This window comes from Botryllus schlosseri, chromosome 15, assembly GCF_051294905.1.
Source record: "Botryllus schlosseri isolate E-star chromosome 15, Bs_hap1, whole genome shotgun sequence".
NCBI classification, from domain to species: domain Eukaryota; kingdom Metazoa; phylum Chordata; class Ascidiacea; order Stolidobranchia; family Styelidae; genus Botryllus; species Botryllus schlosseri.
In genome coordinates this window covers 18,387,436-18,413,029 of record NC_137250.1, presented here as the reverse complement: position 1 = coordinate 18,413,029, position 25,594 = coordinate 18,387,436, and the positions used below count along the sequence as shown (strand labels likewise).

General features: G+C 41.0%; 2 protein-coding genes across 3 annotated transcripts in view; one reads left to right on the top strand and one right to left on the bottom strand.

The window, feature by feature from the left end:
- Positions 1-12,542, bottom strand: part of LOC145457794 (short transient receptor potential channel 7-like) — a 53,792-nt gene extending 41,250 nt beyond the window's left edge. The window contains exon 1 of one of the 2 annotated variants that reach the window (XM_080336079.1): positions 12,349-12,542. In XM_080336079.1, coding sequence (XP_080192205.1) covers positions 12,349-12,496 — 148 coding nt within the window. In that variant the 5' untranslated portion in view covers positions 12,497-12,542. Of the gene's footprint in view, positions 1-2,430; positions 11,120-12,348 lie in introns of those variants that run through there. The other variant, XM_080336080.1, reaches the window with a different exon arrangement.
- Positions 12,543-15,033: 2,491 nt separating this feature from the next.
- Positions 15,034-24,428, top strand: LOC145457514 (cation channel sperm-associated protein 4-like). Its single transcript, XM_080335737.1, has 7 exons — positions 15,034-15,416; positions 16,059-16,276; positions 17,767-17,898; positions 17,966-18,118; positions 21,611-21,787; positions 21,854-22,006; positions 24,080-24,428. The coding sequence occupies exons 1-7, from the start codon at positions 15,101-15,103 to the stop codon at positions 24,413-24,415; spliced, it is 1,485 nt and encodes a 494-aa protein (XP_080191863.1). The 5' UTR covers positions 15,034-15,100; the 3' UTR covers positions 24,416-24,428.
- Positions 24,429-25,594: the final 1,166 nt, after the last annotated feature.

The following is a 25,594-nucleotide window of genomic DNA, read 5'->3' as shown; positions in this document are numbered from 1 at the left end:
TGTAAATATAACCAAACGATGCTTTCCACTTGACAAAACTGAAAATATCTGTGGTGTAGCTTAGCTGCTTGGGTCGAACAAATTATCAAGAAAGACTGCAAGTCCTAGTCCTTGAATACTTGAGTAAGTGCATGCGGTAGACTAGACGTATGCTAGTAGTGAGAGTGTGTGTGGTTGTAATCAGTGCAGTGCATGTGTAATAAGAAAATTATTAAGATGCATCTCTGTATTAGTTGCTGACTCATACACAAGAGCAACACTTCGATTGTTTTATCTACATTTTAATTATACAGTATGGGATGGATGTCGTGTTCGAGTGATTCATCCATATAAGGTTATTAGAGAGTCCCGGTTATGAAAATTGAAATATGAAAACATCAAAGAAATTTAGAAAGGCAATCTTTCATGCATAGTGAATATATCGAGCTGTGCCACAATGAAGCAATTTTGCATACCATCGTTAATCATATGTTAGCATATGTTTAATGGGTATATGATAGTCATTTAACCGTCACTGTGGCATATAATTTTCGAAGTAAATTGGTTATACTGTTGGAGTCGGGGTTGGAGTAGGAGTCGGTATTATTCAAGACTCAGGAGTCGGAGCCGAAGTCGGAGTCGGAGTCGGTTCATTGAAAATGTGTGGAGTCGGAGTTGGAGTCGGTGCTAAAATTAACCGACTCCACAGCCCTGGATAGAACCGACTGAAAAAAATGAAACCCACCGCGGTATACATGTAAGGACACTGATTGTTCGTCTGCAGGACCAAACAACACTTCGTCAGTCCCCCCCCCCAAATGCTAGTCTTGGGCCACCATAGGAGATAGACCAAAATACTCGGTTATATGTTTTTCCGCTACTTATCGACGAGATACGTTGTACTGTTCTGCGAGTGAGCTTATACGTCGCCTAACCGTGCTAAGCGCTAAAATTTTCTATAATTCATGATTGAATCGGTCAATATGATCGGGAATTGCATATAGATTACTATCAATTTTCATCCTCTCTCTGCTCACGTAATTAGATTTACCAGCAGTAGAGCAGAGTGAGGAGTCTTGGATAATGTAGGGACCGTAAATAATAATTAAACATATTCGGCCGGACCGGTTGGTATGATGACTGTTATATGATGTTATTCCGTGACTGTGTGCTATATAAAAAGATATTGAAATGGCCCAAACGTACTAAACTAAAAGACGCACACGATTTAAAATTGGAATCTCATCACTGGCCAATAATTTTTCTCTGTGGGATGACATTTGTCTTGTGGGGTTCATATTTCCAGGACAGGAACATTCGGCGCCAGCTATTTAGGCGCCTTTGGACAATTAAATATATATCGTATGTATTATATATCGAAGTTTTCGGTCGGCAGTCCTTTTCGGTCAAGGTTTTCCCGTTACAGATCGTTGTGGCAAACTTCTCGGAGTCGCATGTTATATGGCCTTAAACTGCATATGTCTTGGTGCGGTAATTGTCGACGCCGAAATGCCCATTTCTATAAATCATACGTATTTTTCTTGGAGGAAGGGTACCCAAGAAACAAGATAGTTGGTCATATTAAATCGCGCACAGCGCGAAAAGTTTTTGAAGAGGTTGCATAAATTGACGAAATAATTTTGGGCCCCCTTCGAGGTCGACCCCCCAATTGAGGGGGGGGGTGGGGTGCGGCAGTTACGGTCCTGTTCGTCTGATTCTGTCAACTATATTTGCAAGCTTATGCATATAGTTTTTCACGTGGCGCATTATCTACTACACCCCTCGTATTGGGAGGCTCGTTGCGCCATAAGAATAAGAATCACCAGAATCTGGAAGATACCGCCCTTGTCTACACATAATGCCCACACGCAATCGATTACTTCTGCTACAGTTGTCGTGTTGACACGGAGACAGACTCGTTTAACAAGAAAAAAATCACAAGGTCTGCCAAGACAGCCCCAATTATTGTTGTTCAGTACGTCAAACGAAATGCGTTCATGTCAATTCTGAATGGCGGCAGGTAGCCTCATCGAGTAGAAGTGTACAGATGCAATACCGCAATCACATGCCATATATATAAATAACCAAACAATCAGTTTAATCCAGTTAATATAGACATGAGTCCTCGGATATAACATTTAGCCGCACCCACTGATAAGCATAATCCATATTCGATAATTACAAACTCTTTTACGATGCTGAGTCCAGCAAAAGCGCGCGTTGATTGATACAGATATAATAATGCAATACCTGTTCGAATCTGGCAATCGTGAACGGCTCACCAACCAGTAGGGCATATGGTGTCGAATTGCTTGAATTTGAACATGCTTATAGAAATTGGCAGAAAATGGATATTTCGTGATTCAAATTTGCAAAATTTTTAATCGATCACTATAATGACTATTCTATATACAAGCAGTCCAATATGGGAACTAAAAAAGATCCGCTTACCATAGGTTACGCGCATTGACCTGCGCGACATTGTCTGTAGTGTCGTGTCCGTACGTAGTGATTTATAATCCTGGTGATATACGTCTTCGTATCAAACTGATTAAAAAATTTCTCATAATTACATTATCTGTGGAAAAATATCGTATCAGTACTGAACCATATCGAAATTCCACGACTATAAGATACAGGTAAATGTTTTCAGGTAGAGTTGGTAATACATTTGGAACCAGTCATCAAAAACGGATGCAAACTACGATATTTCGCTGCGGACACCGAATTCTTGTCAATCGGAAGCAAAAAAATGGAATGGTATCATTAGAAAGGCGGGTCACGCTGAAGGATGAAGAGACCCTCACAGCGGAATCCTCCAATATAAGCAAAACAATGTGATTCATTGTCCTGGTCGATGTAATGTTTTCTGTGTGCCGTGCTATACTCCTTGGTGGGCGCCGATCTTATTTGACCCTCAAAGCATGACTTTCTGGTGTACTAAAAAAGATATATACAGGGTACAAAACATTAAAATAGCAGTGCCATAATCTGCCCAGATGCCCATCATTCTTGGGACAATATTCGAAGTAACCTCGGCGATCGAGAACAGCAGCTTCCGTGATTTTTCGTGACTCATATGTTTTCACTAAAAGTTATGTTACCGAACATAAAACTCATTTTCTGCGCAAAACCTATACTACCCCTCGCTTAATATCCTCCAAAAGCCTTTATTGGTCAATGGAAAGGGAGTCGTTGGATGTACCGTATGACTATAGATTACTCTTCGCGTCACGGATATTGCCGCATTTGGCAAGACCAATCAGGTACGGTTAGCTCAAACCTTTCACACCACGTCACGTTAGTCTGATACCTTCTGGACTATCCACGGTACCTTGTCGATAACAATCAATAAGTTAGAAACCGACAAAGTTTCACGAAAGGGAGATGACTTTTAAAACATTATTAACAACAAGGTTGTCGAAGGTAAGCTACACAAGGCATAATACCATTCGAATTCGACTATCTTGTAAATCTTGGAAGAATTTAACGAGCCCCTGACGGTAGCTCCCGTTCGAATATGGCTCGTAAGAAGCTCCTAGTACGGACGCATTGGGAGCCCAATTATCTCATCGATAGCGTGTTTCTTTTGTAACGGAAAGGCTAGCGCTAACACGTCTATTGCACGCATTCACAGAAGCTCCCCTAAAGTGGAAACAAACGCTTCTATACATAAATATGCATTCGCTCCATTATACGCTTTCGAATTTGTTTTGCATACACTATCTCAGTTATAAGCCATCGAAAAGCTACACATAAAACTTGACGAATAAGTTAATGGGAAATGAATTGCTGATTTTGTAACGAGATACGAGGAGTGGCTTAACAGCCGTGAGAATAGTGCTGTCGGACCGAAAAAAAAATCAACTCGCTGCCTGGCGAGTGCCAGCATGAGGTCCGCGTGTCAGTTTTTGGGTCATCCGGTTATAAGCTAACACCATTTCATTACCCTCTTTACTTTCCTGACCAATTTATAGCAACCTGCAAGACAAATGTCTATAATGCAATTGAACACTGGTTTCCATCGAAGGCCGCATCCCCGTAAACCACACTCGCTATCGCATGGTCACAACTCCGTATTATAGAACTATAGCGAGAGCTCCGAGTCGCCGACTTGTAGGAATAGCCCTTCGTTGCATCGTAATGCGCACAAAGATATTGCGTTTGCACTCCAATCCTATCCAACAGCGGGTTAACTAAAGATTATACCAACATCGTGAACATCTACAGACGCGGGGTATCTTGCTCTGGGCATCTAATAACTATACTGTTGCGCTAACATCACTCTCAAACTTGATCTGCAACTGTGACCTGAGAACTATATACAGGGATAGCCTTTAACAGCCTCATACTAACCCCAGATGGGTACCTACAAATCCTGCTAATATACAACGCGAGACCAGACCAAATATTCTATTAGTTTCTGGCACTACGACAAACAAGGCTGTACTCAACAGAAAAGGTCGTAATAATGCAGGCTATCGATCACACAACCAGCATGCTGCTCCTTGGTAATGAAAAAAATCAAGTCCACGAAATTCTGCAGTTACTTCATAAACGCCGTCGACATTGCGATAGATTAAAACTGTTCCGACGACGTGGTGGTAATTGTACCGGGGAGAAGAGTTGCGAAAAGGAGAAAAACTCTATTCTACGCGGCTTGTGCGTTGACTTACGAAAATTTCATTAATAATTAAAGAAAATCTCGGGATGTAAAGTAATCCCGCAAGTTTTCGATTGCTGTTACTCGAATTCGTTCACACTACGATGAACAATATAATTATCTGGTGTTTTATGTATTCGGCGTGATCCTCCATAAGCGTCATGCGAATGATATTTGGTAGGTCATGATCGAATATTTTCGGCGCTCGTGATAAAATGATTTATACCGACCTGATCAGAAAAAAAGATTTCAAGGACCGAAGTGATCAAATGTAATCGTCTCGCGTCGCTTAGTTGTCCGCTTAAGTTTAATGGTTAATAATTGTAGATTCCGGACACAGTCCAGCTTCAGTTTCATCTCTTAATGCAAGATCTGGATTCTAAAAATAGTTTTCATGTCAAACTTAAGTGACTTTCATCTACAAGTTCTTGAATTGACATAAGTAATAGAAATTTAGATAAAATGTTGTGACGTTGTGCTGCTTCATGAGCACACAGTTGCGCTGAATCAATCTGTAGATTTCAAATTAAATATAATCAAAAAATTATAGACTGCTTCCGTGATTCGGTGCCAGTACTTGAGGAAAAATACGGAGTCGAGATCCAGAACTTGATGTTCACGCATTTCACAACAATTCCAAATCTTGATCCTGCACAGTATCAGTCTAGAAACACACTTCAGGAACTAGTATTTTAACCTTCTGAGTTTTCCTGTCAAATTCAATGGCAATTCTATACAGTACTCGCTACCTGCGCTTTTGCTAAACAAGCGACAAAGGCCAATGTTGCGTCGTGACGAAGTGCAGGCTATTCTAGTATCCATATATGCTGTTTTCCATCAAAAATATATCCCAATGTGATAGGTTTCAAGAAATAGCGAGACACCCACGAAATCTACAGTATTACAATATAAGAAGATCTCCGCTTCGTGGAATATTCAAAACATAAACAGATCGAGTGATAGAACCTGGTTTCCGACATATCGTAATGTTACTTTGGAGCAACCCGTGGGAAAATGTATTATAAATTAGGCTGCTTTCACCACGGATAGTAATCCAGGCATACCTCTAGTTGGCAACTTAAAGACGCTCCGAATACATTCAGCATCTTAAAAATCAGCGAAGTGTATTTGAGTATGCCTTCCCAATATATGGCTGACGGACATAATTCTTGTAGAATGCATAAAGTTTGAGACTAATGAGAATGTATATTTATATCGCCATTGTATTTCATATCAAAATGTATCCGTGGTATGTTGACCCGAAAACTCCCCATCGGTGTATTCTTACACTCGATTTACCCACGAGATTTATACCCATAACGAGTTCTTTCGTCGATTCGAATATAGACTTCATCTCTTGTGGTACACGGCGATTGGGGAATTAAATATTCAAGGTTTGCCGCGATAAAGGGAAATTCGAACTGGGCCCATAAATAATTCGGTCTTGCATTTTAAATCTGTCAAATTCTGTAATCGTATCGATGGAATGCTGAGAATCCCGAATATTTTGCAGTGTACGCCTGCTATTATTGAGTTAGCTGTTAGACCGCTCGTGATTTCAAATCGATATGCGGGTGTTTGGTTTAATTTGGCAATGGCTCTTCTCCGTCAACATGTGACGCGTCTAATTCACAGGAGACCTTGTCTTAGCGTCTGTATCACTAATCCGTAGACCGGAGGTTCTCAACATTTCTTTCTTCATTCCCCACAACCTAAAATCCTCCAATCCAACCCTCGCAAATGCTCCACATAATAAAATTTGCCAAGACTTTGTTTAGTAAGGACTTTCTATTGATACAAGTTGAGGTGACCCATGATTAATAGTGACGACCCGTCTAAAGAGAACTAAAGATTTTGGCAGTTGTTCACAAATTTTCTGAATAGACATGAATCCGAGGTCGAGGAAACTAGGTCGTATTTTCATTTAACTTTAGTCATTACGCTTTATCAAACTTTCAGTTCACCAGAGTGATATGCTGGATGTCACGGACAAGCTATTTACTTATTTGAGTGCACCCAATATGCCTGGGACGTCTAACAGTAGACAAAAACAATCGCCTTTTACTGCAACATAGAACTTCTTGTGTATCGGTAACCCGCATAATTCTGCGAAGGCTTATTGCATGTCATGCTGCTCGTGCTAAATGTGTGACCCAAAAATTGGTTATCCATGATTCAAAATGAGTTTTTGGGAACTACACGCCATAAATTAGCTACGCATGCAGTCCAGAGCAGTAAACTTGTAACCGTAATCGTGGTGATATGCATCCGTATGTGTATATACTGTATATATTTATTTTACAAGTGCATCTATTCCTCACCAGAAACCACCGGTTGGGAACTCCGAGGCGCTACCAGAAAAAGTAATTTGTATGGGCAATCAATCTCAGCAACGTAGTGATATCGTATTAAAATTATTGAGATAGCAAACATCCTGACTAGGAACGGGAAAAAGGAATCACTGATTCGAAATCGGATCGAATCTTTTTCATGCCGTATGAACCGAATCATCCATGTCGATTCGAATTTATAGGATTAATCACTTTGTCAGTAAAGCGGTTTTGATTGACACCGGGAAATGAGTTACAAGTGATATAAGTGACTTTATGAGGCGATCTGGCTCTCAGTCAGCGTATTCAATTTGAAGCGGTATTACATACAATTACTTCAATTGTGTTAGCACTCACCGCCCGCATTCAAGAATCATGGCATTCGTACTAACGCTGTTGCTGACATATGCACCCTAATACCCTGAACATGAATGATGAACGTGATGGTGTCGATATAACAGATGCTCCTCGATGATAGCAATTACTCTCGGAAATATAGTGCGAGAGACTGTCACAGCTAGGAATAATGAGGTACAGCGGTGTATTTTAAGAACAGAGCAGCAAAGTAAATAAATCCCTTGGAAGAGAAATGTTTTCTTGGTTTTCCAATCTGGCGAATAAATATTTTCCAGCTCCGGCTACCGCTAGGCCTCCAAAAAGACTGTGTTTCCGCTGCTGGAAGTAATGTGACCGTGACGCTTTAGGTCGTTTAGGTCACATCATTATCTTGTTATTATGTTATACAGGGGCTCCTAAAGCGTGGGTCGCGGAGGGTACAATTTTGGGTCGCAACAGTACCAGAGCGATCTTCTAATATGTGTAATATTTGTTGAATTTATTGCAACAAAAAATTTATTCGCGCTTGGCGCCATTTTGTACGAATAGTTTGTACATGTACAATGTACATGTCCGAGGTCTCTGTTGGGTATACTATAGCCAATAAGTCAGATACGTAAAAAGATGTTACTAATATGGCTTGATCATGAAAATGTGCCTACCTTTATATCACACAAATGGGACTGAATTCAGAACAGATTTGTCCGACATTGGTTTGCCTGGAAAACAACGTCGGACCCCATTGGGATACTTAGTGCAGGGGATGCAGCGCTCAGGCGCTGGAACGAAGTACACAGGTGTTTTGAGGCCAACCCCTTCCGCCATGGAAAACATGAAGACAGGAAGTTTGGCTAGAATGCGGCAGGACAAATGCGGTGGTAAAAAGATCGGCCGAACGTTGGCCAAAATTGACTGTCACTGGTTGGTCAAAACCTTAGATATTGACATGTCCGGTCGTCGGGATGATCGGCAGCGAATAGGCCATCCCTTGCAAGTTAACTGGACAGTAGTACAAATGCAGTACAAATGCGACCCGCAGAAAAATTCCACCACAATTTGACATCGCGTGAGCCAGCTGTGTTTCATAAAGCTGCGTTTCGTACAACTGTTCTCTGCGCGTTTGCTGTCATACATACGGATGCCTGTACGAACGCAGCATACTAGTGTTAAAATGTCTTATTTTTGATGTGTGTGGCTTGAGTCGCGAGATGCCATTCAAACTCGGATTTGGGTCGCGGTCTAAAAAGTGTAAGAGCCACTGTTGCAAAAGTCATCCTCGGGAGAGGCTTCGATTCTTCGATTCACGTACACTTTGCAGTCGGCTTTTATCACAATCCACCAAACGTATAAGAAGTTCGTGCATTATCTAAAAATAGTCCGATTTCATTGAGCTTAAGCCATCTGTTCGTCTCGATTACTCGAAATTCATGCCGGCGACGCCATATTCTGTGATACGATTGTTGATATACAATGATATTTTCAATTCTCTACTAGTTGCTGACAATTACTCCCGGCGAGTGTCAAATATTCGGGTTTATTTCAATACGAATATATCATTCAATTACAATTGCATACTGAAGTTATGTACATGCAAGAGCTGTGTAAAGCGCTTTCAATTTATTTTCAATTGACTAACGTCCCACGGAAATTTTCGATCAATGCAATGTGCCTGTCGACGGCCGCCAACGCATACTAATTAAATTACGTGTCACGGCCGCACAAATTTCCGTCTACGGCCGCAGGTTGCCCACCCCTGGTATAGGCTATTGATCATATGGGACATATGGGACTCATCGCGTTAACTACTGCAACGGGTGCCGTTCAAAGGGTGGAGTATGACTTGGACTTCCTTCCAGGGCACAAACTCTGAAACAACATATTACAAGTTCCGTCTCAATTCATACACTATCCATTACCAATCAAGATCAAACAACCTTATATTCGTTGTAGGCACGAATCCCATTATTTTAAAAGGAAAAGCCGCTATAAAGAATACTGACCCCTGACAGACGCTCCGCTGATTTTGGAATGCACCTTACTTATTCCGGAAAGTAAAGTGTTTTTGCAAAGCAATTGAAAGTCGATGGAGTTTACTTCCTGTCGATGACCCGAACCAACAGATGACGTGAAATGGTTCAAAATAAAATGTATCTCTTTGTGCCACTAAAAGGAGGATATTATTTGCTCCATATGAAACTTTGCTGGCGGAATGTATCTGCAATAGCATAACGTAAGCTATTCTTTTGAAGCATACATAACGTATGAACCTCAACTGTAGCTATACTTGAAATTCAAATTTCTATTCTTGAGATAGCCGTAAATACCTAACCGTTTAACGAGCTATAATTCATCTACTCCCTCGATCAGGTATACTCCTCGATTATATATGCCTGCAGAACAAAGTGCAATATGTGACGAAGCAATTTTACAGAATAAGTAGTTGAATACTTTCACGGTAATGCAATCGTTCGGTGCGGACGGACAAATTAACTCATGTACAGTTGCACCTATAGTTGTGCACTGTACAGTACACATACATAGTACAGTACACAGTAGGGTACAATATATAGTGAATCTGAATAGTTGTACACTGTACAGACATAGGGAGCATCGTCAAAATATTACTAATTAAATAGCGTTGTTGTTCTCTAGTCGTTTCGACTCCGTACACCTCTTCAATGTATCGAGATCATATGGTGTTTTGAAATGATAAATTTTGGCACCATCGCCTCATAATGTTTACGCCCTAAATTTGAAGAAGAACACGTATACCTTTTCCCCGATCCGAGGCTGTACGGTACGTGGATCAAGGACATCCACCCATAAGTATTATAACTTACTTCCCGACGAGTAGATGACGTGCATCATTTTTTTTGGATACATGTCTTGATTAGTCTCAAAATACATCACAAGCGTGTCTTTACTCTTTATGAAAGTTCAAGTAAGACTATGGATAACATCAAGTGTCGGCGTCCAGTTGCGCTTAGTTGACGTTTTAGGGAGCGTGCGGTCTGTAGGCCAATAGATGCGTGAGCTTTGTGCATACTAAGTTACCGCATTGAATGCATCAACGTATTGACCAATTGATTAGTAACTTCCATTGCACATTGTACTCCCAGGGGGATGGTCAGGGACAGTGTGCAACTGTGCATTGTGCGCATACGAAAACTAAATTTCAAACAATATCGTAGGCATTTTATATTTCCAATTTCCATCCGCTAAGGACACACCACGTACAGTGCGATGCAATGAACAGAAAGTAGGATGTCGAAACGGATAACTATGGTCATTTAATCTTTCTTCCAGCATGGCCTAGTGCCATATGCAGCAGTGTTATAATTCAGATGTGACTTCTTTCTCAGACGCTTTCCCTGCTCTTTCATTCGTATCATTGTGTACGTCCTTCATCGGGTCTTCCTCTGGGCTTATTTTGTAAAGAAGCCGTAATAACGAGCAACGCAAAGGGAGAAGGGGCCCAGATCAGTCAGTCATCTGTTGAAATTTTTATCATTTCGAAACACCACAATATATATCTCCGACGTTACGAAACAACATGGTTTACCTATAAAATAAAGTTTACCTATAAAACACCACACCTCAGAAACTGATATATGTCAATTTCACTGCCTTAACCTTCAGCGTATTCGAACGACGCAAATTATATAACCAGCGAATAGAGACTCTCTGCGAAAAAGCAATGCACGTGGTCATCGTTATTGTTGCAACGAGAGAGAGAGAAGCATCTCTTGCGTGACTAGAATCATGAATGTGAATGGACAATGGACATGCCGACGATGCCGTATCTTAGCCTCGGCACCTGTATCGGAGAGATTCATACACAATTACACATATTACACAACGCAGGCTACTCTCCGCGACGGATTCGGTCTGGTGAAGTCGCCTGCCACCCGTTTCTTCGCAGCTAACAAGCGGTCGCACAAATCAATGAGGCAGAAATCGGTAACGTCCCCAATAGTTCACGAAAGGGCGATGGGTCCTTGGATGTTATCACCAACAAGGCGTTCCAGTGTCCAATATGAGCTAGACATCGCACAATACCATCAAATTAAGCCTGCAAATTGACTAATCCGTGTTGGATCTAAATTGGCGATGTCACTGTCGTAGTGTCGACGGTATTCGATAACCATATGAAACCATACGTCGAGCCAATATTCAATGCCCCGGCCAAGTAAAGTCAACAAACTCATATGACAAGTCATACCGACGCAGAGAAGAATACTGTATTGCTTGCTGGAGATACCACCAATTACAACTTGACGGCTACCTATGCGGTTTAACCTGTTGTACACTTTGTGCAGTATCCTATATGTAATTGTCCATTGTCCAACACATTGAGGTGTAGTTTGACGAATTTACCTCTGAATAACTGACCCAGTGGCGAGAAAGCGTAGTCGTATATTGCACAGCTGCAACACCAATGGGTTGTGGATTCGAGTCCGACAGAGGTCGACCCAGAATTCCTATACCTAGGTGTTGGAGGTTTATCTAATCTCCTCGCCATCTCATCCGTGTAAGCGTAAGCGGTGTCTTATAAAAGCCTAGAAGCGGACTGTGCCACAAGTCGACAGCTACTCGACAGCTACGGAATAAAAATGAAGAATATCGGCCTCGTGTAAATGACCACAGTATAGTCGACGAACACCATGAATACAACTAATAAAGCCGACACAATCAGTCCGATTGTCGGATGATTGCTAGTGTAATCAGGCGCCATAACACGTATGTGTTATCTGAAAGGCTACAACGGTACGTAATATTGCGTATTACGTTTATGCGTTAATGTGAATTCTCTTATGGAACGTAGTGGCTATTTACACGCAAGCATATCGGTACTGTAAATGGAAGACAATCGCAAATCTGTATCTTTAGTTTGTTTGCAAGTATTTGTTAAACTACGCTTTCAAGGAATAAAATCGATCTTGCCAGTCTGTCTGCCTGAATACGACCTCAAAGTCTCCAATAATTCCCATAACAACGGACTTATCCCTAACGTTAGCGGCAAATATTGAAAACACTCACTGCGCTTTGGCCAGTAGCGAGTAATCCTCTCCAAAATATCATCCCTGTTCAAGATTGTCTTGTTCGCTTCTTTACCAGGCTCCGGTCTGCCAGATTCCGTCAGCGGATCCATGATCTTGGACAGCATTTGCCATTTGCCCGAAGCCATCTTTGGTGTTTGCGGCTGTGCTTGTAATATGATACTACTTTGCAACTTGGCTGTGAGATAATAGAGAGCGACAATATATTGCAGGCATGGCATATATTACTGAAAAGTATCTTCCCGCCCATCCCCCCGACCTGACCATCGTGACCGAGTAATCACAAGAAGTCGGAAGGAAATTAACGATGCAGTTGATATTCGTCAATATCGTCCCTTTGAACGAGTACCGAAGATAGCAAATATCTGGAAAGGCGCGTGTAGCAATCCAGACAGATATGAAAAGTGTTAACGTACATAGGTGACAAAAATTCTTGAAGACACGTCAAGTTTACGAGACAACACTGCTTCCGTCGTGTATTGTTGCGCCAACAAAATCAAAATACATGCTCGCCTTGACAAGTTGATATCATGAGATTTAATATAGTTCAACTTGGTCAAATCTCATCATGCAATGAGCTATTGGTGAGCTTAATACGTAGTTGCACTAAAATATTCAAATTTTTACCTGCGTCATCAAACCATTCACGAGGGTATATAAACGTTATGCGTCGGTTTATGCTCATATTTGCACATAACAAGTTGATATTGATATCGATATTTTCTTTATGGTTTCAGAATGCACGAAATAATGCCATGACGGATTGGAAATATTACGGAGGGAGCTCTGAGAGATATACAATGTAGATTATACATTATAATTCGTATGACTTTTCTAGCAGGCGGCATTGGGAACTGCTGCTGTTTCTATAGAACGCTCTGGTCAGATAACCTAAGAAACTGGTGTAATTGAAATGAGTTAGAGTGCAATCGTGAATTTTAAATTCAATTACACATACATCCTCGGGTAAACACCAAAATTGCCTTCCAATTTAGCGATATAAACCTAACACCACATAATAATTTAGAAAGCTGTCCTTACGCATTTACCTCCTCCAGATATTAGCCTGCGAGTATATACATAAAAAGTAAGTTTTACAGGTTAAGGAATATCACCAAGTGGCTATTAGTCGATGGAATTAGGACAACCAGATCAAACATCGGGCCAGGATCCGGAAAATACCATTAACAATAACATTTGCGCTATTATTGGAATAAACTCGCTCTGATCCTTTCAAGCGCCAGATCGCACGATCGCTTGTTAGTATTCTCAATGGTTTCTTTTCACTGGTAATTGAAATTTGTAAAGGCGCGCAATAGTAGCCGCAACGAGTCTTAATCAGATTATTTGAAACAAAATGCCAAAATAATTTTACTGTCACTCTGTTCCGTCGGTCAATTGTAGCGTGGGAACGAAATAAGCCAGTCATGAGATATGCGATGATATGCCTTGATTGGAGATTTCACATGAATATCACCAGAATAGGCCAATTCAGCGATGCGCAAAGAACACTGTGCATTGTACAGTGTACAATTGTACATGTACAATGTACATAGTAGTCCGGATTAAGAAAAATAATCAGACACGATCCGGCCCAGACTCCGAATTTCTTTTCTTCACTGCATATTAGATTTTAAGCATGTTCTAAAAACAGGAGATGTAATCACGGTTATCATTGATATGTCAATAATAAACAACGGCAACCACCAATAAACGGCCGTCAACCAACTATGTCGGTGAATAATTTTATTCCAGAACTGGTCATTCTGCATCTATGGTCATCACATGTGAGGTGAGATATACCGAGGGTATAGTGAATGCATCACTTTATTAAATTTGACGAATGCGAATTTCTACCTAAACGGGTCATTGAGGCAAGAGTTGCGAGATCTTTAATTCAAAACCAATCGTTTCTGGAGGTAACCTTAATAATAACCACACATACTACACTACACAAGTGCTTTTCAACCTTTTTGAGAACCATCCGCACTTTCATTTTTGCAAAAAACTCTACCGCACAAACCAACCAATTTATTACACAAAAATAAAATGAAGAGAGTTCACAATATTTTATTCAAATGTCCAACAACGTCTCAAGCCCTCAAGTGTCTCAACAAGAAAACAGCTCCATTTCCGCGTTTAGACCGCTAGTGCACTAAAGTCCGTTTAATAGGCCAAATAATTTATTGTGGGATTTTGTACAGATTTTTGTATAGTTGGGTGGTCAGGTCATTATACCCTCTTTCGAACCAGACTTTTGGTTACGTAGTAATTATAGTGAGCAAACATTAATTTAGTCCAGCTGAAGCTAGAAATAATTGTTCCAAAAGTTACGATTAGTGGTGCGTCCTAAGTCCAACTGTTTTTTTTTACTAGAAACGCGTCACAACGGCAATTTAGGGAGCTACCGTACTTAATATCATATTATCTTTATTTGCATTATTCGACGTCAGAAAAAAATATATGCACAATGTTCATCCGCACCACGTTTGTCATCCGCGCTGCAATTTTGTCATCCGCACAAGTACGTACTATATCACAAGTTGAAAATCACTGCACGACAGTGACTACTGTCTAGTAATCTAGTATTTCGACACTATTACATATTCATTAAACATAACCATTGTTACGGGATAAAGACGTGAGAATAGATAAACGAAGAATTTGGTCCGACATTAATCACGGACAGAAATTGCTCACACCGCAGCCATACCGAAATAAACGAAGCGACAATGAAACGATGGAAGACCAAAGTAGCGGGTGTTATGCACATGAAGTCGTTTCTTGACCAAAGAAAAGCTGCGGACCATCTCAACGGTGTCGAGGATGACCAAAGTGACAACGAGGAAAAAGTGGTCTCCGAAATCTCCAGAAGGTTTTGCTTCGAATCGAGCGATGATAGGAAACTGCGAAAGCAGAGACAGGGGGCGTTGCTCGATCAATTGATGGAAGTCGATATCAACAATATTGTGGATAAGGACGATGACGATATTGCGAATTCGGTAGCGGGTATGGTGACAAGTGTTTTGGATTCAGTTTACTTCAAAGGTAAGTTTACTACAATGTAAATCGCAGATGAGTAGTTGTTTCATTTCGAAATCTATATCCAATTCCTGACATAACCGAAGACCATATTTAACTCTCATTTGATACAATGTCCGAATCCACATTTTTATATTTTCCCTCAACTTGAGTGTTCTAGACTTTCACAACGGCAAACAGACGGAAGGCAGAATCCTCGCACTATAGTGAGTGAAGTTTCACCTCTAGAAAAATACGCTTGAGACGATGGAATGGGAATTATTAGAATTGAATGGTATACCGCGACTACTACTCAGCTTTTAACATTGTCATATACTGTCATATAATGGCCTATCTATAGTTTCATATTTCATTCAAAAATCTGATATATTCAATAGGTGTAATGTGAATTTCTTCAAATTCCTGATTTGTCCACGCACAATATCACAGAAAATTATATAGCATGGAATTACAACTGTGCATGTTCTGGTCCTGCACGCAGTTCATACACGGAAATTGGAAAGCAAAAGCATTCAACAATATACTTGTATTACCTGGAAATGAAACTAATCCAGGGCAATGCGCATGACATTAACTGCTGGCTGTTTCAATGACCACAAACCAAGTGTACCGACGATGCCGCTGATGATCTATAATCTTGAATTCCAGCCATTATATTCTTCGTAATCTTCATCAACGCCATACACATTGCGCTGCAGACAGTCGACTCCATATCTGTTCCCTATTCCAATGTGTTCTACGTCGTCGACAATATCATCATGGGTATATTTATCGGGGAAATTGTGCTGAAATGGTACAGCGGATTCGTCATTTTTTGGAAGGATTACTGGAATATCTTGGATTTCTCTGTGATATTAGTACTACATGTGAGTACCGTTTCAGAAATGCGGGCTAATATATTTGGAATCGTAGTACAGTTTATATCGTTAATTTTGGTAATCAGATCCCAAGGGATGCCTTTCTGTCCTCGGAGCCAGAGTTGTGTCAACAAATACTGATACCCTTTGTGACTCGTGATTTGATTTGACACACACACTGGTTGCGACTTATACAAAATCAAATATTCACCATTTCAAAATATCTCAATATCGCGGTGTATCGATGACAGAGTATCGAAATGTGAAGTAATTTCTTTTGAAGAAACCGCATGAAAATCCAGAGGACTTGAGTAAAAAAAATACAGATGTATTATGTATGCGAGTTGTGAACTTTAAATCATCACACATGTGTGTCGTGTTCACCATGTTCATACTTCATACCTGATCATTAGGGCAATTTTTTTTTTGATATGTCAAAAAAAGTCAAAATTAGGTCAAAATTGTAGCGTTAGGTCAAAAAATGTCAAAATTGTTTAAAAAGTTGAAACTTTTTTGCAACCTGCATTTCGTTTGTATCGTAGATTTTGCACTGTCGGTGAACTTATTATTTGACATTTTACAGCTTGTAGCCTACTTTATAGGCCTACCGTTGTAGACGGCCCATTGTCTGCTCATTGTGAATCATAAACATTCAAATGAAACAAATAGGCTGATGTGGTGTTTGGTCAATGTGCCTCAATATCCTAACTGAAGCAAGACTGCGTGGGCATTGCATGGTTCTTATATCAAGAAACGCATGATGAAAAATTGTGATGTAGATAGCATTTTCAAAATGAAGCAACACGGTGTGTCACCAGCCAAAAAAGCAACAACTGCTGCTGTTGATCGTTCTTTCTTCATCTTTGGCAAGCTACTTAGTAAGGACAGACACTTTCTACCCGAGAATGTAGGAAAGTTTCTTTCGTTGTACTACAACAAATTTTAATTATTTCTACCATAATTCGTGATGTAACTACTGGAATTCTTCATTGGGCCAGATTTCGTCGAAATACTAGTTTTTTCATCTAAAAATATGTCAGGTTTCAAGTCAAAAAAGTGTTTTAGGCCAAAATACTTCATAAGGACAGACAGTTCCAACCAGAAATGAAGATAAGTAGTACAATTTTCACATTAGGTGCGAAAACACCTAATTTGCATGCGTGAGGTCAAAATTCAGTTTTTTTAGGTCAAAAAATGTCAAAATTTTGTTTTGTTAGGTCAAAATCTTCCGTTTTTTAGGTCAAAAAAAAAAAATTGCCCTACTGATCATCAATTGTTGTGTTGATACTTGATATATACGCCTCTACGAGTATACTAGTATACAAAAGATATAGATGGACGGGCAATGGGCATGGGCATCGAGTCAAATATCCATTGTGATGTCATCAAGTACACGATGCCAGCCTTCCCGATGCTACCGATCGAAAATAGGCCCTTAGCGGTAATCCATGTAGTTCCATACCTCCATTTTCCACGATCGATGTGAATTTCTGTTTTAGCTTGGGTCTTGGATGTCATTCTTGAGTAATACACGACTCTTGCGAATACTGCGGATAATAAGAGCATTTCGGAGCTTGAAAACCGTAACATCACTGACGGGTTTGTCAATCGTAGTCGAAACGATTCTACAGGTAAACACCGAATTTAATCTAGATGTGCCTACGTCATGCGATACTGAGCAATGTTGTCTATCTACAGTCAATCCCAGACATGGCCAACATCATGGTTCTGCTGTTCATATTCATGATTGTACTCAGCGTTGTTGGAGTGAAGTTGTTTGGGAAATATGTTCCGGAGTATTTCGGCGATCCGCTCAAGTGCATGTTCTCAATTTTCGTTTGTTTCACGCAGGTAAGCGAAACCGCAACTCGATGTTGAATATACAGCTGGCCTTTCATATATAGCAGTACCTAGTGGTTGGCGATTTTAGCATAGTGACTTCTTATTGTCTGGGGTTACGATACGTCCTCTTTCAAGAGGATTCGTTCTCTTTATTGACTTTTTTGAAAGTGTCCTGGGAGGAAGCCTAAATGTCCTCTTTTTTGATTATTTTGGATAAATATATGGCAAAATTGACATAGACACAGTAAATCAGCACTGAAGTAACGCTCCGGCGGGTATTTTGGGACCTGGGCCGGAAAGTTGACCTTTTTTAAGTCAAACGACTACGAAGTGGGAAAAATTTACCATTTTTTCAGGATTTTCCTCCGGTTTTGCAAGTCTGAAAAAGTGTCCTCTTTTCAGATTTCCAAAATATGATAACCCTATTATTGTCCCAATACAGGCGTAGAGGTAGTTAAGGGATGGTGTGAACCTCTAAAAGGTTCAGGTTCGTGTGAACGCGAACCTTTTTAAAAGGTTCTGTGTGAACACGAACGTGAACCTCATGACGTCACATTGCCAATTCCAACCTATCCTTCAATGAAATGATAGCCTATATTAATGTACACGATACCTAGCGACAACTCGGGCAACATTACGTCACAATGCTGAAATACATATTGACGTTTTAAACGTCACCAAATGTATCAACTGGGGCAATCAAATGATAAAATAATCTCATAAAATCAATATCCTCCGTCGCTTTGCCAACAATTTTGACGAGGACTTACCAGGGAATATAATGAGAAGGAAAGGACGTAGTTAATTTTTTTCCTTGATGTTATTGCGGCATATACACCGACTCATGATACACATACCCACGATCTGCGTATATGCATACCATGAGTACATGATGTGCATATGCTATCGGGAAAGGAAGATGCAGATATAGCTTTGTAGAAGTGTTGGGGTGACTCGAGTCATGACTTGACTCAAGTCAGACTCGAGTCACCTTTTTCGTATGACAGATCGGAAATGTATTCAGCGTTGAGTATTGCTTCATTGATATTGAGCAGAGTGTGAATCGGATTTCTATACTTGCTACCGATATTAACCCATTAACAAGTTACACAGCAGTAGCCAACACCTTAATCGTACCGATTTGGTTTTAATGATTCAGTAAACATATGAAGTCAAGATTGACCCCATACGCCTGCTAGATTGATTAGTTGAATAAGCATCATTCGCTGACTACGCAGCTTATTTCGATCGTGTTGTTTTGTTATTGTTGGTCAAGCTCACAGCAGAGAGTCAATAAATATTTACAGACGGAAAGTTGGATATTTCTAGCAAACTTTTGCAACAAAGCAAGTAAAACCTTGGGAGTGTCAAGGTATATGCTCGTTTAGTGTTGATTTTTTATGCCTATAGTGCCATGCATGGAGTGGCCTGCAGTTGAAATGCAATAAATTTGAACCGACGATGTTGTAATGAAGTGAAAATTGTATTATATGAAAAAAGGTTCACAGTGCAGAACCTACCAAGGTTCTGTTGTGAACGCGAACCTCTAAATTTCCGAGGTTCACACACAGAACGCGAACGTGAACCTCACGTTCACACCATCCCTACTAGTTAGACAGAAACGACGTACACGGATCATTGCTTTTGTACCAAATACTTCCAGAGGTGGTCAGTAACGAAGTACTTCTACTTTTTCGAAGTACTCAAGTAGTTTTCCTCTACTTCTGGTACTTACTCAAGTAGATCTGATTTTTGCTACTTCTACTTCTACTTCATAATATTTTGTGATCTACTTACTTACTTTTCGTTATTTTCAGTTTGTCAAGTAGAAGTAGTTGAATCTTCCAATCAGGAAGATAGCGTGAGGAATTTCGGGGCTGTTTTCACGGAGTACCAACATTTAATTTCCATAAAAGTTGAGTAAAGCCCAGAATTTTCGTCGCGCTTCGCGCACAGTGGATACGGCGTTACCAGTATGATTTCACGAAAGTATCAATGAATATAATTTAGGTAACGGGTTGGCGTGATTCCGTTCACACAGATATCGCTGAGTTCACACCACATTGTCCCCCTTCGCCCATATGAAATAATTCATCGCAGTATATATTGCTCATCATAACGTTTGAAACTGATGTTTCGCAATTTAGCATTTACTTGTCATATCGTAATCTAGCATGTCCATGGCGCTTCCTAATCCGGAAAAGTGGACTCTGACATTTTTGTTAGTTTTAGAGCTGTTTCAGCATACCACCTTTGAAACTTTCTGGACTAAAGGCATGAAAATCGTGTTCCAGTTTTAGAACTAGTATTTATGTTTCATTTTCAATTCCCAGTATCATATACTTTGAGTTACAATTAATATCAGTTCTTTTGTATGGACGACATACATGTTGAAGTATAAAAGCAAGTGTAGTAATACCTTTAAATTCCGGAAATAAAGCTACTCAATATGGCATTTTTACGGTCCACCATATTTTTTATTAAAGTTTACTAATCGCGCAAAGTGTTTACACCGTATCCCATACAACTTCTCCATATTGCTCTTCGACTAAACTACGGACCTTATAATATGGGGGATGGCGCCATACCAAGCTATTTTCTAAAACGTGCTGTTCGAGAAAACAGGATAAGTATCGCATTTTCATATCAATCCAATCATTTTCATCCCATGATGTGGACGAATGCTTATGCTATCGAAAATTGGATACCTGCTGGTATGCATCAATGTGAATCAAGCTCGTCACCTTTCGCATAGCTCCATTTGCACCTTTATACAATCCATGTGAACAAATTAGGATCGTTTTCACAACTACTTACTTACTTGAGTACTTTTAAAGTCAGTCAATTCTACTTCTACTTCAAGTAGTTTTCGGTTGCTTATGGAAGAAGTACTTCTACTCGTACTTGAGTAGATTTTTTTCGTCGCTACTTCTACTTCTACTTGAGTAGCTTTCTTGACTACTTTGACCACCTCTGAATACTTCTCTCTATTTGGTCAGAGGATCGATGGTGATGTCACTAACGGTGGAGCGAGCGAAAATCTTTTGATAGAAACGTAATCATCCTGAAGCTACTTTTGCATTGATTCCAGAAGCATAAATCAAGCTCTGGATAAAACATCACGCACAATGGTCGCGGGGAAAAACAATATACTATCGACGATTGGTATTTACTTTTCCACCCGAGCCACCATCCGTACTGACACTATCAATCCTCGGGTAACAGATGAGAGGCGTTACACAAATGCTGGGAGCCGTGTCTGTCGGTTGTGCTAACACATGTACATCAGTGTAAGGTGGTAATGGTGACATGACTGACATCTTTAGAAGTCTGTAGAGTGGGCACGTTTGATCATTGAGCTAATAATTCAGACATAGCAAAATTCACATGCATTCAGTGCCCCTTTCAAGTAGATCGCAAGTAATCTTAAGTCTTACATATATGCTGTTTGGTAACCGTGGGATCGTTCGTAGATACACAGACACCTTAGTCAAATTCCAGGACGGTTGGATGCAAATATTTCGAAACTTTGAGAAGTATCGAGAGGACGACCAGTTCACTTATGCGAGCGCATGCATTTTCTTCATAATCACAATCTTGACAGCTGCGTTTATTATCGCAAATCTGATGGTGGCCGTAGTCACAACGAATTTGGACCGATGCATGCAGGAGATGAAGGTTCCGTGCGGCTTGCGTGAAATCGTAACGATCAGCGGAGGTGATGCTTTATGATCTGTACCACAGGAAGAGCAGAAGAATGATAGGAACGATCTTTCTAGTCAGTCATTCGACGCCCAGCTGCAGAGCCGGAATAGAAACAATAAAGTGGACACCAGCGAGGGCTCTCAGACATCGGAACCTTCATCGAACACGGTCCCTGTTTTGCATCTACACGAGGTAGGTCCAATTCTGTTGAGTTCGAATGAGAAAGACTCTTGTTCCGATTAACTTATAGGTTAAAATATCTGATTGAGTTCGAAAGAGAAAGGCTGCAGACATGGTCTCCATTTGAAACTGCTGCATCTTTCTATGTAGGCCTACCCGTAGTGATCCAATACCTCATGATAAGACCATCTAAAAGGTCTTCAATATGATATCCAATCTAATCTGTGATGAATGCAGTCATCCCTGATCTAGTCGAGGGAAGCGAAGTAGGCCGTCCTTGCCGTTTCACATTCTCAACTCCTCCACTCTTATGCAGGGTCGTAACTGCCGCACCCCAAACCCCCCAATTGGGGGGGGGGGGCGAGCTCGGAGGGGGCCAAAAATTATTTCATGAATTAGCGATTTCAAGTTGACGAATATCTTTATTATTGGGTACTCTTCCCCCAAGAAAAAATAAGCAACATTTATAGAAATGGGTATATCGGCGTTGGCCATTACCGCGACACGACGCACCAAGACGTATAAAGTTTTAGGCCGTGTAATATGCGACTCCAAGAAGTGTGCCAGAACGATCTGCAGCGAGAAAACCTTGGCCGAAAGGGACTGCCCTTATGCTGACCGAAAACTTCGATATATATACATATATGTTTAATTTTCCATAAACGCCTAAATGGCTGCCGCCCAATGTTTCTGTCCTGGCGATCTGACAGGACAAATGCCATCTCGAGGGAACATCCAGTAAAGAAATACCAATTTGAAATCGTGTACGTATTTTAGTTTCGTGCGTTTTGGCGTTATATATACAAAATATACATATAGGTTTAATTGTCCACAGGGGCCTAAATGACTGGCGCCGGATGTTCCTGTCTTGGCAATTTGAACCTCACAAGACAAATACCATCCCGCAGGGAAAAATTAGATGGCAGTGAAGAAATACCAATTTGAAATCGTGTGAACTTTTAATTTAGTACGTTTGGGCGATTCTATATTTTTTGATATAGCAGACAGGCCACGAAATAACATCATGTAACGAAGTCATACCAACGGGTCCGCCCACCCGAATATGTTTAATTATTATTTACGGGCTCTATAGTTTCGAAGACGCCTCACTCTGCTATACCGGTAAATCTGAGTAGAGAGGAGAAGAAATTCATAGCAATATGTATGCAATTCCCGATCTTGTTGACCGATTTATCATGAATTATCAAAAATTTTCACGCTTGGCGCTGGCTCACGAAACGGTGCCACTATAATTTCGTGGCAAAAGCGAACAACGTGATGGGGGACGGTTTATCACCTTATGGAAGCCCATGACTCACGTTTTTTGGGGGGCCTGACGAAGTGCTGTTTCGTTCTTGCCAACGGGTATTCACCCGGAGATATTTAATTATTATTGAGGGTTCCTACCTTTCCAAACACACCTCACTCAGCTTTACCGGTAAATCAGATGACGTGAGCAGAGAGGGGGTAAAAATTAATAGCAATATATATGCAATTCCCTATCATATTGCCCGATTCAGTCATGAACTATAGGAATTTCTCGCGCTTCGCGCGTTTAGGCTGGAAAAGCTGACTCACAGAACGGACAGCAATGTCGATGACAAGTAGCGGTAAACAGCGTGAGGGGGGTCTGGTGGGCGAAGCCCCCCAGAAGTTAGGTTTATCACCCTATGGGGGGCCCAAGACCAACGTTTTTTTTTGGGGGGGGGGGGCTGACGAAGTGCTGTTACGGCCCTGCTCTTATGTCATCGATATATACTTCATCACACTGTATCCTTGACTTCTTGCCATTGCTGAAAGATTTCCGTTCCTCCGAAATTTCATATAGCATCTCATATATAATTTTAACCTAGCTACACCTGGAAGTCTTGTATTAACAATTGAGCAGTGCTGTTTCGCTTGGGATGCCGCAATTCCGATTAACCCAAATCAATCGCTGTGAACAAATAGTTGAGGCGCGGCGTCAGTCTGGCGCCGCAACTCGCCAACCAGAACGGAGACGACAGTAAGCGCGTTGTATCCTTGGCTGCACACCTGATTTTGTGCTTTATATTCAACAAACGTCCACTCCTCATTTCGTGACAGGTTCTTCGTAAAGCCATCAGACACCATGATCCTAATTACGGGACTCACGTCGAACTGCTACCTCAAAGACCACTGTACAAAAGCGACCTATCCAATTTGACGGCGGAAAAGCTGGAAAACTATCTGTTGGTACTGTTCGCACTCGACCAAAACCTAAAGCAGTATCGACAGATTAGGAAGGAGCTCGACGACGTTCGGAAGACGGTGAAACATTTGAACGAGCAGACGGGTGACGAGACAACGGCCCGGATGCTATTCGGCAAACATTCCGAAGAGCTTAATACGAATAGTGACGTCGGCACATCGGACATGCGACAGCACTCAATAAATGTTTAGCAGGATATAGTAATACTAATTTTCAAACTTGTGCATGAGGACGGCAACGGAAGACTACTTGCCAATGAGCTACTATATAATGTAGATTCGCCTCGTTAGCCCGCATTGTCAACATACCTGCGCTGATAGATAGATAGATAGATGGATGGATGGATGGATGGATGGATGGATGGATGGATGGATGGATGGATGGATGGATGGATGGATGGATGGATGGATGGATGGATGGATGGATGGATGGATGGATGGATGGATGGATGGATGGATGGATGGATGGATGGATGGATGGATGGATGGATGGATGGATGGATGGATGGATGGATGGATGGATGGATGGATGGATGGATGGATGGATGGATGGATGGATGGATGGATGGATGGATGGATGGATGGATGGATGGATGGATGGATGGATGGATGGATGGATGGATGGATGGATGGATGGATGGATGGATGGATGGATGGATGGATGGATGGATGGATGGATGGATGGATGGATGGATGGATGGATGGATGGATGGATGGATGGATGGATGGATGCATGGATGGATGGATGGATGGATGGATGGATGGATGGATGGATGGATGGATGGATGGATGGATGGATGGATGGATGGATGGATGGATGGATGGATGGATAGATAGATAGTCTGTTATTCGTCACATCAATAAATAAAGAAGTATAAAAAACAAATTGCGGTATAGATTGGGAGACGACGAGGGGCCGTTAGGCCTTCAGAGTCAGTCGCCACTCGTGATCGTTAGGCGACGTAAAATTGCATCCAAGTAAGCTACTACACAGAGTACTTGAATACGAGCATAATCACAACTGCTACTAGAATATAGGTAGGGTTACCATATTTTGGAATCGGGGAAGAAGGACACTTTTTCAAAATTTTCAAACCCGGAATTCCGGAGAAAAATCTTGACAAAATGTGAAATTTATCTCACTTCATGGTCGGTTGACTAAGAAAAGGTCATCTTTCCGGATCAGCTCCCGAAATACCCGCCGGAGCTTTACTTCGGTGCTGATTTACGGTAGCCTATCTCACTCCAGTTTGACAGTAAATTTGACCAAAATTCTCAAAAATGAGGACGAAATCTCAAAAAGGAGGACATTTGGGCGTCCTCGGAGGACATTTTCAAAAACCTGAAAAAGGAGGACAAATCCTCCTAAAG